Below are 13,468 nucleotides of genomic sequence, written 5' to 3'. Positions count from 1 at the left end.
GCCTAGCTATAGAAAGCTGGGGTGAGTTAGTTGTGTTGGAACACATGGTGCATAATTAATTTGTCTTTACTGAATCACTGAACAGTAAAACAGGCAAGATGACAAGCAGTATTCCTGAAAAGTGCTTCTCTTTGAAGCTATCAGTGAAACTGAAATTATCTCAGAGACAGTATCTGCAGTATGTTTACCTGAAGAGTGTGGGGCCTGTGAACTGCTCTTTAGGTTAGGCTGGGCTAGCAAGCAAGTACATAAAATGATAGAGAAGGCTTAGAATACACCAGCTGCTCAATTCTGATAGGTCAAATGTTTGTGCTTTTTCTTTGAAACCCATTGCTGTAATACTGTTGCTTACTGCTAAATTGGAATCATATCCACTAAAAGGACAAGACAGGTCTTACTTTCAAGCTGTGCTTGTGCATTTCTCAAAGCAGAGACAAAAGCTCATCCCATAAACCTGTGAAGGTGTGTTGGTGACTGTGGACAAAATCTTAAGCCTCTTACTTATTAGCACTGTACCTGTGCTTTGCTTCAATTACAGGACCCCATTACATGTGTCAATTGTGGTCAGGAACGAACCTGTATTCAGTCAGCTTCTCCAGTGCAAACAGTAAGTCTCACTTAAATGTAAAATATACTTCCAAAAACTGATTTAACAGCTCCTACAAGGCAGAAAGAAATAGAATAAGGCTAGCCGTAGGTCTGGGATGCAAAGTGTAAATGCCTTGCTTAACTTAAAATGCCAGAACAATGCCAGAAGCCAAGTGAGCTTTTGCCCTACTGTAAAGAGGAAACAAACTGCATCTCTCCCTTTTGTTTTTCAAAGGGGGCTATGTGAAGTAATGTAGCAATAACTTCATTTGTAGTGGAGCTCAAAGGAGTAGTAAGACTCTTAAAATGTCTTAAATACATTATTGAGTTCAGCTTGTGTTTTGCTTAAAGCTACTGCAGGTTACTACTTAGGATGGTGAAATAGAATACTTTTGATTTGATTTCCTTGTAGTTAAATTTGCAGTTCTTGTACACAAGTGGCTCAAATACAAGAGCATTTGTCTCTGTTACACATAGTGGGAGCCTAAATCTATCAGCACCATGGTTCTCCTAGGAGCAATGAGCTTAAATCCAGTAGTCACTGAAAGGTATCTTGCTTGTTGCAGAGTATCCACAAATTCTCTGAAGTAACTGAAACTACAGTAGGCTTCTGTCAAACTACAGCAGGTTTCTTGGCAAGCAAAGGTTGTCAGTGAGGTGTTAAACTAGTACAGCTGTTCAGATGCTTGAAACTTGAGCTGCATTGGGGAACCACTTTTTAAGGTATACATTGGAGAACATTAACTCTTATTTTTAGACTAGACTTGGAGCTGAAGGATCATGAAGGAAGCACAGCTCTGTGGCTTGCAGTTCAGTATATCACTGTTTCGTCTGATCAGTCTGTAAACCCTTTTGAGGATGCTCCTGTTGTAAATGGAACCTCATTTGATGAGAACAGTTTTGCAGCAAGGTTGATCCAACGAGGCAGCAATACAGATGCTCCAGACTCAGTAACAGGTAAAACAGAGGTTTGTATTTCTGTGTAGGTGGAAGGCTTGTAATGTAATTGATTAATGCTAACTGCACTCTGAGGAGCTGAATGAGGTTTCAAAGGCATTTACTGCATAATGAATGGTAGGTAGTGGTAGCTATACCCAAAGCTGGAACACTGACAGTCCCAAGCTGAGCTTCATTTGCAGGAAGTGACAGAAAATCTGAACTCTTTGCCAGGTCCTAAAATCCTTTGTATGGTTTGAAAATGTCTAATTGCTAAATGGTAGTACACATGACAGCCCAACATTGCAAGGGGACTACAAGTAGATAAGATTTTCCTTGTTGGCTTCAATTTTTAATGTTGTGAAGTAGGGAGGAATATGCTAGCCCACTTGTTAGTATCAAAATGTGAGTTGTAATGGTACTCTAACAGTGTTCATTCTTTTTGGCTTTTTTTCCAGGAAACTGCTTGCTTCAGAGGGCAGCTGGTGCAGGAAATGAGGCAGCTTCTCTCTTCCTAGCCACTCATGGAGCAAAAGTCAACCACCAAAACAAATGGGTAAAAGCATAAATTTATAGATTACAATCTGACAGCTTCCTTATTTCTCTTTAGAAATGAGATAGCAGGGGTCTGTCATTGTTAGCTATAGCTTAAAGCAAATTAGAACACCTGCTGAGCCTTTTCCATGTTTTCAGATATTTACTAGTGATCAGCCCACTGTTGTGTTCTTGTGGCACTGTTCTTGCAGCAGTGTTGGTTGTTTATGTGCTTTTAGTGCTTCCCTCATTGCCTGTTGTAATGAAGTTCTTAATTGAGGGTAACTCTATAGCTGGAAGCCCTAAGGAGCTTCAGCTACTAAAAGTTAAGCTTTTCACCCTGATTTTTGTGGGCATAGTAGTTTAAAATCTATTTCTCTTTGTCTCAAGCTGTTAACTTAGTACTCTGTTTATTAAAGGGGGAAACACCACTGCATACAGCCTGTAGGCATGGCCTAGCAAACCTGACAGCAGAGCTGCTGCAACAAGGAGCCAATCCAAACATCCAGACAGCAGAAGCAGTGCATGGTCAGAAAGATGCATCTTCTCCAACAGCAGAGAATGTTTATCTGCAAACTCCCCTTCACATGGCTATTGCTTACAATCACCCAGATGTGGTGTCAGTCATCCTGGAACAAAAAGGTAGGTCCTTCTCTGATTCAGACTGTATTGGTGCTGTAGTGGATTGGTGTGTGAAGATGGCATCTAAACTGTGTCTTGACAAACTGCTAAAAGCATGTCTTCCTGTAAGCATTAGGCAAAGCAACTAAGACTGGCTAAACATAGTCTTAGACTCAAATCATCTGTTTGTTAAGACTAAAAAATCAATTCGCCTGTGAAATTCTGTGCTGCAGATAATGGACCTGAACACTTAGCCCCAGGGTATATTCTAGCTGTACAACTGAGGTCCCTCTTCTCTCCCTGTTAAAACATTTGGTTCAAGTAAATGCTGGAATCAGATATGGTTAAAGGCAACTTTTTGTTATGACTTTTACCTCCTTCAGTTTTTTTCCAGTAACAGGATTTTGTAGAGTGTAATGCTAGTAATATAGTAGAGCTAGGGAGGATATATTCCATCCCAGGGAGCTGAGAAGAGATGCTGCCACCATCTTGCATGCAGCCTTCACTTTTGATTCTCAACTTTGTATGTGGCAGTCTGTTGGAAATGGAGGTAGAAAGGGGGCAGGCTATACCTCTTAGCTAGCAAGTTGAATGTTTTTTAGTGTAAGTATTAAGATTAGTCAGTAGTGGCATTCCTGCCTGGATCCTAAGCAGTATCACATCTGGGAAATGGAAGGTACCTTGCTCAGATCTTTCATACTGACTGCTGAAGGAACAGCCTACTTCAGAATGTGACATTGCTACTCCTGCAGCTTTGAATGTACAACTGCAGATCAAGTACAAGATAGATCTAATTTCTTATGCCTTTTTTTTATAGCTAATGCTCTTCATGCTACCAACAACTTGCAAATTATTCCTGACTTCAGTCTGAAGGACTCGAGAGACCAGACTGTGCTGGGATTGGCTCTTTGGACAGGTATGTGCCCTCAAAACAAATGAGACTATATGAAGATTTGGGAGCTATGGTGTGGGTAAGACTGTTTTGTTTTAAGACAAAACAGCAAGAGTATGTTCATGTCCTGGCTTGTGCTGGTAGTGAGAAGCTGTCAAGGAGAGCTTGAAAACAGAATGTTACAGCTTCCCTAGTTGACTATCAGGTAGCCTGGAACCTCTTGCCCACAACTGTACTTGCAGTTCTATGGAATTATTCCTTTCTGAATTGCCTGGCAGCTTTCATATCTGATCACCATGTTGTCAGTGGTTAACTCTTTTGTAGATGCTGGTTGATACAGTAATGCTGACTTTTACAAAGGGAAGGTGACCTACTTTGAGTGGATATGAGAGCAATGGAACTTGAAATACTGATGGCAGTATTCTTTGTTTTCTGGAATGTGGAGGAGAATGGTTGCAGCCAAGTGACATTTCAGTAGTATCACTTCAATAGTATCCTCAAAAGAATGAATGTGTGGTCACTACTGAATCAATTTCAGTGTGATCCTACTGGGCTGGAAACAGCAGCTGTCTGGGAGATGACTGTTTCTACTCTGGTCTTAAGAGATGAGGCAGAATGCTTAGTGATGCTGCTCTGGACAGGACTGATACATGTCATCTGTGTACACCAAACATCTTTACTGTCCAGGCTTTTTATTTTCCGATGAAAGAGAACCAAAATGTAACTTTCTCTCTACTGTTGCCCTTATCTGCTTCTGAGATAGAGGAGGAACTAAGCCAAACATCTATTACAGTAACATTCAAGGGAATAGTTCAGGAATGTAATGCCAAAGTTTTTGTGTGTTGGACAAAAGTCTGAAGTGATATGGAATGATTATACTAGATACAGTTAGAGGTCTCTACTACATCTAGGTTAGCAGAACTAATGGAAAAGCTTTGCTGCATACTAGACCATACCTTGTATCCCCAAGCAAGACAGATGGAACAAGTAAATATTCAAGCTGGGTAGAGTCATGAGTAATTTAGCTGGTGTATGTAAATTTTAATCAGTGCATTTCTTAGTGTAATTACTGAAAATTGAGAGTTTGAAAGCTTATTAATCTTCAGAGTCTCTAACATATAAAAATGAAGGTGAAGTACTAATGAGCTTTAACTCTTCAGGCATGCACACGATAGCAGCTCAGCTGCTTGGATCTGGGGCATCCATCAATGACACAATGTCTGATGGACAGACTCTGCTACATATGGCAATACAGAGACAAGACAGTAAGAGTGCACTCTTTTTGCTGGAACATCAGGCAGATATAAATGTCAGGTAAGATTTTAATTAATAGAACACTCAACTGGTTATGTATTTAGGAGCAGGTAGTGGTGGCTGCCTTTACATAATGGCTTAGAGTTGATTTCAAATAAAGATTTGTGCATAGTTATGCATTTGGTGCTTTCTTATGCTTGCTAGTTATGACAGAGATTACATATGTGAACTTGGACCTGTTAATAGTTCCATTAGACAGTATCTCCTCTTGAGGCTGCAGAAGGAGATGCCATTTAATTCTAGGTAGAACAGAATCCTCTGTAAGACTCTCAAGTCCTAGAGACATGGTACTGAACCTGTAATCTCACTTATTTGCTGACTTGTTAGAGCTGCATGTTTTCTGCTATTTAAACTGATTAGATGTAGCTCCAACAACAAGATTCTGATAGAACTTGCCTCCTGAGTATCTCCCAGACAAGTAAATCTTAGACTTCCCAAAACATTTATCTGCTTATATGAGTGACAGGCTGTCTTGGAAATGTGGTGAACTGTACTGTAGTGAATGTCATGGGCACAAACTGCCTAATACTTCTCTTCTGACTTCAGGTTTTTAACAGTTGGTATCTCAGCTCAGAGACACTGATATTTCCTTAAGTGCAGCCATTATTTGAACAGCTCTTTCAGAGCAAGCCTCCTGCCACAGATGTGAGCAACTTTCTCTGCACTGGGGTAACTCTTTGAGCAAAAGTCTAAGAGCACTGATAAGCTTTTCAAACTTCAGAAATCAATCTCTTGGTACTAAAGTGAGGGGGTGGGAAAGAAAGGTAGAACTACATAGCTGTGATAAACTAACATGGTGTGTTTGCTTGGCTGTAAAGATACTGTGTCATCGTAGTAGAAATACACATGTGAGGAGATGTTTCTTGGCAAAGTCAAAAATTAACTAACACGAGGCTTTACTTTATAACACAGTAGTAACTCTCTTCAAACTGTATCTGTTACAGAACACAGGATGGAGAGACTGCCTTACAGCTAGCTATAAAAAACCAGCTCCCTCTTGTGGTTGATGCTATTTGTACTAGGGGAGCAGACATGTCTGTGCCAGATGAGAAAGGAAATCCTCCGTTATGGCTTGCCTTAGAAAATAACCTAGAAGATATCGCATCAACTCTGGTAAGACCATCAGTTGGCTTAATTCAGTTACACCTTTGTGCATCTTGTTAGCAACAAAGGGCTTATCAGCAAAAACAAACTCAATGCATGAAAAGGAACAGAGTAGTCCCATATCACTATCTAACTTCTAGAGGCTGTTCTTCACAAAGAGTTCTTTTTTCTTGGGAGGTCCTCTAGAAACACTATAGTCTGCACAGCCAGATATCTTGCAGCCACTCTAATATCTGAATTCTTGATCCTAAAGTAAGTAAGGATATGCTCAAAACACCTGCCTGTGGCATACCAGACTTGTATAACGATCAGCTTCCTGAGTAAAACTAAACATCCATATGTGTGCTTTAGAGTATGTGCTGCTTTTTATTTCATGTTAAAGTTTCAGCAAGAACACTTTAACAGCTTATATTTACTTTAAGACTATTTACTTTCAGGTGTAGGTGGTCCAACAGGAGACTTCTTAGGAGACAAAAGTACACCTCCTTGTGTGTCCCTCATGAGGAAGTTACTTGAGAGCTTTGTCTCTGATATCCAGTTAGAGACATTTCTTTAAAAGCTGTGCTGAGGACCTAGAAGTACATCTGGTCCCTGTGCTTGACCATGTGTGCTGCTATTGGATAAGAATCTTTAGGGAGTCGACACTGGAACTACTCATATATAAGCCTTGTAAATAGTTAAGTGGAGTGCAACAAGTCTTATTTAAGTGGCAAGTTGCTTGTATAAGTACTTGTGTAATAGAAGAATACAAATATTAGAAATAGTTCCTGAAGAAACCCCTACTTCTGTTTAGCTGAATGTGTAGGAAATCAAGTAAACAAGCCAGACCTTCAAAGGTGACTTCTGCTGCTTGATGTGCTGTAGGTGCTTTCCATTGCTGAAAGTGAGGTAACTTAGCCAAACTGACTAAAGAGTATATAAATATTCAGAGTATATATCTGTGTGAATATCTGACTTGATAGTAAACACTGCCTGATGAAATATTTCATAGTAGACCAATAAAATACTGGTCTGGAAGACATTGAAGTGGCTTCCTGAAATTCAGTGAGTGTCACAAGAATAGATAAAGCATCTCAAATTCTACCTCTAAGGAACCTTAGTGAAGGACTACAGAAAATAGTGGGAGCCTGTTGGAGACAAACTTCACTGCCTCACTGTGCTTCTCGTTCCAGGTTAGGCATGGCTGTGATTCAACCTGTTGGGGGTCAGGACCAAGTGGCTGCTTACAAACTCTTCTTCACAGAGCTATTGATGAAAACAGTGAACAAATAGCTTGCTTTCTTATTCGCAGGTCAGACCCCCTTCTAAACTGCAAACCTTCCAATGTGCATTTACATCTTTCCCTAGTGTGAATTAATTGCATGCTATTTTGAGCCAGTAACAGGTATATGCCTCAGGAGACTTTTGGTGGGTGGGTGGCACTTATGGAAGTGTGATTAACCTTAAAGACAGACTCTGTTATTTATGTTAGTATCATGTTCTTGATGACAGGAGTCAGACTGAAACGAGAAACTTGTGCTTTTGCAGAATGTGTCAGCAGTTGCTGCATCAGCTCTTGTAAACTTTTTTCCTCACCTTTGTTTGGAACAGTTTAAATGTGGAGTCAACATTTAAAATTGACTGTCTTGTGTTTTGGTTTAGTGGTTGTGATGTGAATAGCCCCAGAAAGCCAGGCCCAAATGGAGAAGGAGAAGAGGAAGCTCATGATGGACAGACACCCCTACACTTGGCAGCCTGCTGGGGCCTAGAGGAGGTGATCCAGTGCCTTTTGGAGTTTGGTGCCAATGTCAACGCTCAGGTACATAGAGAAACTGTGCACAGTTTTAAGTTGATTCTTTGCCTCTAACATAATAAGAATAAACTATTCCTCTCATCTGTGTACTTTAATTGATAGGAAAAAGAAAATCCTATTATGGCCTAGCCAAGGTGATGACTGGTTGCAGTTCTACTTTCTTTCCTGTCCCTTGTTATCATACCTAGTGCATATCTGCCCACAATGGGTTAATTCAGGAAGCTGTACTGAAGGAAAATAATGATACAGAAAACTTCTCATCATGCTAGTTTTCTGTTGTAATAGTTGGAATTCATCTCTTCTGTCTCTAGGGTGAATTAAAGGCAGGAGCAGGGCTATATTCTGTTGCAATTAATCGTTTGGTCAGCTATAGTGTAACACTCCAATGTAGTGTTAGTGAGTTTGAGAAGTGTCTGCAGTTACTGAGGTGAGGTAAGTTTGAGTTATGCTTCATTTTGGATTATACAGTAATCCTTAAACTGAAGCTTGACAAATAGCAACAAAACCAAATGCATGACACTTCTACGTCCTGATGGTGTTGAAAGTAATATCAAAATGAGTGATAGAGCAGAGTCACAAAGCAGCCACAGCTGTAAGTTACTGCTGGATGCAGACAAGTGATTAAACACCTGATTTGAATTTGCTAGACTTGAGTTTCAAAGCCCACCTCTGTCACAAAATATCTGTCTAGGAAATGTTACTCTGAGCTACTTCAATGGCTGTGTAGTACAGGATTGAGGGCAGCCTGTTCAGGGAAACAAATGCCAATTTGCTTTGTTTGTACTGTGGATTTGAGCTCCCACTGCAACTGCTTGGTGTCCCAGCTGAAGGCAGAACTGAACTAATAAGTTTCCTTGACTCTTCAGAACTAGGGAGGATTTGTGTATTACTGATTCTTCATATAACATCTTGGTTTCCTTCTAGGATGCAGAAGGAAGAACTCCAATCCATGTTGCCATTAGCAACCAACATAATGTTATCATTCAGCTTATGATTTCACATCCAGATATTAAACTAAATGTACGTGACAGGCAAGGAATGACTCCCTTTGCATGTGCTATGACCTACAAAAACAACAAAGCAGCTGAAGCAATTTTGAAGAGGGAGCCAGGAGCTGCTGAACAGGTAAGCTGGGAGTGTTCAAAGCATGCTCTTCTTACTGCACTAGTTTGTGGGAACAGGTGTTCCCCAAGCAAATTCTGCCTTTAGCCTTCTGTGGCTCTACAAGCAAAGATGTTTGCCACATGCCAGCTTTCTGTAACAGGATTCATTAGCAAACTATAGATGTGTATGTGCATTCTAACCTTAGTGTGTGTGCACTATCAAACCTTACCTCATCTTGTCAGTACTAAATGGAGGAACCAGGCATATGTGGATATGAGGAGAAAGTTCTAACTCAACTCTTGCCTTGTGCTGGACTAGTACAAAATGATCTATTACCTAGCTCTCCTAAAGCTATCCAAAACAGAAACTGTGACCTAAAATAACTGAATAATAGATGTTATGCTGCACTGCTGAACTGCAGAACCTCTACCTGTATCTGGAAGCTCTGGTGTGGCACTTCAGGCAGCTGTCCAGGAGGTTTTTTCCTATCTTGTGTAAGTTTAATTACTACTAAAGTATCTGAGTGCTTAGTAAGCTCTTGCCATGTATCTAAAACACGGTTACAAATGTAGCTAGTTTTAAATACACTTTAAGCTCAACTTCAAGAACAAGAATTTGCTCTTGGTATTGAGCCAAAAAATGAGTGCACCTTGCATCAGTGTGGCAGGGTTGCCTGTTGCTTCTTTCTCTGGTGCTGACTGACAGATTGACTCCAGTTTTGTTTCATTTGAGTTTATCATTAACTGCTGCTCAGTGCTTACTACAGCAGCCATTAACCTTTTTGTCTGTTGTTCTCCAGTGTGTTGGTCAAGAAGTGACAAGGTTATAAAGCAGAAAGAAAGCTGTTTGAAGAAGACTAGAGTGAGCAGTTGCAGCTGATAATTTCTCAGTTATTTGATAGATGTGACTAAAGTCTAATGTCAGGCAGTGAAAGGAACAGGACTCTACAGTTCACCTCAGGCAGAGGTAGCAAGTGTCTCTTACTAAAAATACATCCTAGCACATAACAATTTGCCATCCTACAGAAACTGTGGATTTCATTTCACATCTTTCTGCCACAGGTTGATAATAAAGGTCGCAATTTCCTACATGTAGCTGTTCAGAACTCAGACATTGAGAGTGTGCTGTTCCTCATAAGTGTACAGGCCAATGTAAACTCTCGGGTCCAGGATGCCTCCAAGCTAACACCTCTCCACCTGGCTGTGCAAGCAGGCTCAGAGATCATTGTGCGCAATCTGGTACGTACTGGAGAGTCATTTTTCCCTGTAATGAAAAATGCACATTCTGCCTTAAATGCACATTGTCTGTAGGCTGGAGAAGTCAGCTGAAGGTGACACCACTTTTTCTCAAGCAGAACTAAGACTTGCATGAAGTTTCCTTAGCTTGTACTGTTAGCTGAGCTGCCTCAACAGCCTTTGTATGAACATGTTTGGTTTGCAGCTATCAGTAGGTAGCGTTGCTCACTTGAAAGAAAGAACCTTACCTTGCACTGTTTGCAGATTGGAGCATGAGCACAAGCTGCAGCTGCTTGGTAGCAAAAGCATTTTCTATATGCTGGAAGCCTAGAAGTATCTCTGCACAGCAGAGTCTTGTGTGTTTCATTCACAGAAACAGTGTTAATTAGTAGCCCTGAAAACATCTTTGAATGTGTTCCTTCTTGCATCTTGACAGCTGCTTGCAGGTGCCCAGGTGAATGAACTGACAAAGCATCGTCAGACTGCTCTTCACTTAGCAGCCCAGCAAGATTTGCCCACAATTTGTTCAGTCCTGCTGGAGAATGGAGTAGACTTTGCAGCTGTAGATGAAAATGGAAATAATGGTAAACTCCTCAAGTTGTGCAAGTAGCTGTAAACACTTCAGGGTTAATGGTATCTCTGAGTAGAAGAGAGTGCCCACTGAACAGGCTCACCCTTCAGAGGCAAAAAAGAACTAAAGTCCAAGAAATAAAAGCTGGAAGGAATTTTAGGGAGGGAAGGTGGGGGAAACAGAAGGGGAGTGCTTAATTTATCAGGCTGTAATTATTGCTGTTTAACTGCTTTGGGTTCCTAAAGCTTCTCTTCCTTTTTCAGCTCTTCATCTGGCAGTGATGCATGGCCGCCTGAACAACATCCGGGTGCTTCTCACAGAGTGCAATGTGGATGCAGAAGCCTTTAACATTAGGTAATAAGGACAGTCTTTACAGACTAAAAGAACCACACTCTATTTTAAAATACATGCTGATATGACTAAATAAGAAAACCAATAAAGATTTAGCTTGTATTATAGTGTTTCTACACTAATTTTAAAGTGAAGCAGGTAGAGCATGCTGTGTCTAAATTGTGTGGGAATTATGTATAGCAAGCAAAGGAAGCTAAAGTAGGCAGTTGTCTGATGTACTACATTACTCAGGTGTAGCACTGTTCAAGTCTGAACCAGACTTGAAAGCAAGGAGAGCTGGATAAGTAACTGTAGTAGCAAGCAGACTTTGATCAGGATAACAAACTCTTTTTCCCCAGAGGCCAGTCACCAATGCATATTTTGGGACAGTATGGGAAAGATAATGCAGCAGCCATCTGTGATCTCTTCTTGGAGTGTATGCCAGAATACCCTCTAGACAAACCTGATGCTGAAGGAAACACAGGTAGGTGGGATTCAACAACTATTCAACTTGAAAGTCACTCAGGTTGTATTCGTGGTGTGTCACTTTGAAAAGTGGCATAATTGGCAGGATTATGTCAAATATAGTAAGATGAAAACATTACATGGAAACTTAAAAGAACTAAAGATCCAACTCTGGAGCTACTGCTTGGTTAGCAGGGAATTGTGTGGCTTTTTGTTTTCCAGTGCTCTTGTTGGCTTACATGAAGGGAAATGCAAACTTGTGTCGTGCAATAGTGAGAGCTGGAGCTCGTCTTGGAGTTAACAATAATCAGGGAGTCAATATCTTCAACTACCAAGTTGCTACAAAACAGCTTCTCTTTAGACTGCTAGGTGAGTACTACTTGCTACAGTTGGGAAGTGTTTTTAGGTTATGCTTCTGAGATACTTTGGGAGAATGGCCTCTGGTTGTCTGACTTGCATAACAGTAATTCCAGAGGGGCTGAATTTTGAATATCCTGCTCCTTTAAATGGGAGATGGAACTATTGTTTTTTTCTTTTGATTGGAGGAAAAGTTGCACAATGCAGAGCTGTCAAACTTTAGTATTTTCTGGAAGGACAGACATTGAGACTGCTGGCTGGTGTAGTAGTCTAATGTAGCTTAACCTAGACACTGCTTTTTAACTTGTTCTGTATAGTTGCTGTGGATAATGTGTTGTTGATGGAAGCAACTATATGTTGTCTACAAACAAGACTGCAGCTACTGCAAGAGCAGTTAGATCAATTGCACTGGATGCAACCTAAAACTGGAAAAGGCCTCCTTAATATTACAGTGCACTCAAGGGGTTTCTGAGCCCATTTTGCCTTTACGTTTTTGCCTCTAACAGATATGCTGACAAAAGAACCTCCCTGGTGTGATGGCTCCAACTGCTACGAATGCACTGCCAAATTTGGAGTCACAACAAGGAAACACCACTGGTAATGTGATGGATCTTGCTGTATTTACAAGGAAGTGGGTTCCTCTTCCAAATGTAGCTGGGCTTGTTCCTTCTTGAGGGTTCAGGAAACCTCTGTGTTAATGTAGGTGTTAGCCAGTATCCAGCTGAAATGTGCCACCCTGTCCTACACTGGTAGCTTGTGGCCTGACTGAAATATCTCAAACAGTTAGTGCACTTAATATTCTGACTTATTGGAAACAAGAAATCATGTCAAAGTTGCAGTAGCAAAACAGGATTTATATCCCCTCTTCCAGGAGCGGGGCTGGCTTGCTCTGAAACATGGGACGAATTTGGGCAGCTACTGCCACCTTAGGTTAGAGATGTTGTTTGTAATGTGGAAATGACTGACGATGCTGATGTGAGTTCACAGAATCCCAGCATGGTGGGGGTTGGAAGGGCCCTGCAGAGCTCCTCCAGCCCAGCCCCCTGCTAAAGCAGGTTCCACTCAATCAGGGGACACAGGAACGTGTCCAGGCAGGTTTGGAAACGTCCCAGGAAGGAGCCTCCACACCCTGCCTGAGCAGCCTGTGCCAGGGCTCCCTCACCTCAGCACCAAAAAAGTTTCTGCTTTTGTTCAAGTGGAACTTTTAACAATGCAGCTGATGTCCATGACCCCTTGTCCTGTCACTGGACACTACAGAAAAAGTGATCCACCCTTTAGGTACTTGTAAGCGTTGATGACATCCCTCCTTAGCCATCTCTGTTCTTAGGCTAAACAGCTTCAGGTCCCAAGTTGCACTTGTGTGGATGGGAGTTGCCTTTTCGTAATTAGCGTGAACTTCTCAAATAGGTTGGGTTAGATGGATGTTAAGCTGAGTTTTTCTTAGTTCAGTGTTCCAGAGAAACCACACAAGTCTCAGTTGAAGTAGGACTAGGTGGCTGACTAGTACAGAAGCAGCATGTGGTTTAGACACTATCACACCAGAGGTGTCAGAAAATAAATGAAAAAAGGAGCATTTCAATTGCTAAATACCTTTTTAGTGTTATTATCATCAGTCAAGAATATCA

General features: G+C 41.1%; 1 protein-coding gene across 2 annotated transcripts in view; it reads left to right on the top strand.

Annotated features, from left to right (window-relative positions):
• Positions 1–13,468, top strand: part of ANKFY1 (ankyrin repeat and FYVE domain containing 1) — a 33,544-nt gene that overhangs the window by 16,217 nt on the left and 3,859 nt on the right. For both annotated transcript variants that reach the window (XM_062012095.1, XM_062012094.1), the window contains exons 9-24: positions 539–607; positions 1,346–1,545; positions 1,983–2,080; positions 2,478–2,700; positions 3,497–3,595; positions 4,732–4,885; positions 5,830–5,998; positions 7,162–7,280; positions 7,631–7,787; positions 8,706–8,906; positions 9,947–10,123; positions 10,557–10,704; positions 10,955–11,045; positions 11,381–11,505; positions 11,709–11,855; positions 12,350–12,440. In XM_062012095.1, coding sequence (XP_061868079.1) covers positions 539–607; positions 1,346–1,545; positions 1,983–2,080; positions 2,478–2,700; positions 3,497–3,595; positions 4,732–4,885; positions 5,830–5,998; positions 7,162–7,280; positions 7,631–7,787; positions 8,706–8,906; positions 9,947–10,123; positions 10,557–10,704; positions 10,955–11,045; positions 11,381–11,505; positions 11,709–11,855; positions 12,350–12,440 — 2,268 coding nt within the window. The remainder of the gene's footprint in view (positions 1–538; positions 608–1,345; positions 1,546–1,982; positions 2,081–2,477; positions 2,701–3,496; positions 3,596–4,731; positions 4,886–5,829; positions 5,999–7,161; positions 7,281–7,630; positions 7,788–8,705; positions 8,907–9,946; positions 10,124–10,556; positions 10,705–10,954; positions 11,046–11,380; positions 11,506–11,708; positions 11,856–12,349; positions 12,441–13,468) is intronic.

Source organism: Colius striatus, chromosome 20, assembly GCF_028858725.1.
Source record: "Colius striatus isolate bColStr4 chromosome 20, bColStr4.1.hap1, whole genome shotgun sequence".
Taxonomy (NCBI): Eukaryota; Metazoa; Chordata; class Aves; order Coliiformes; family Coliidae; genus Colius; species Colius striatus.
This window is presented reverse-complemented; position numbering and strand designations above follow the sequence as displayed.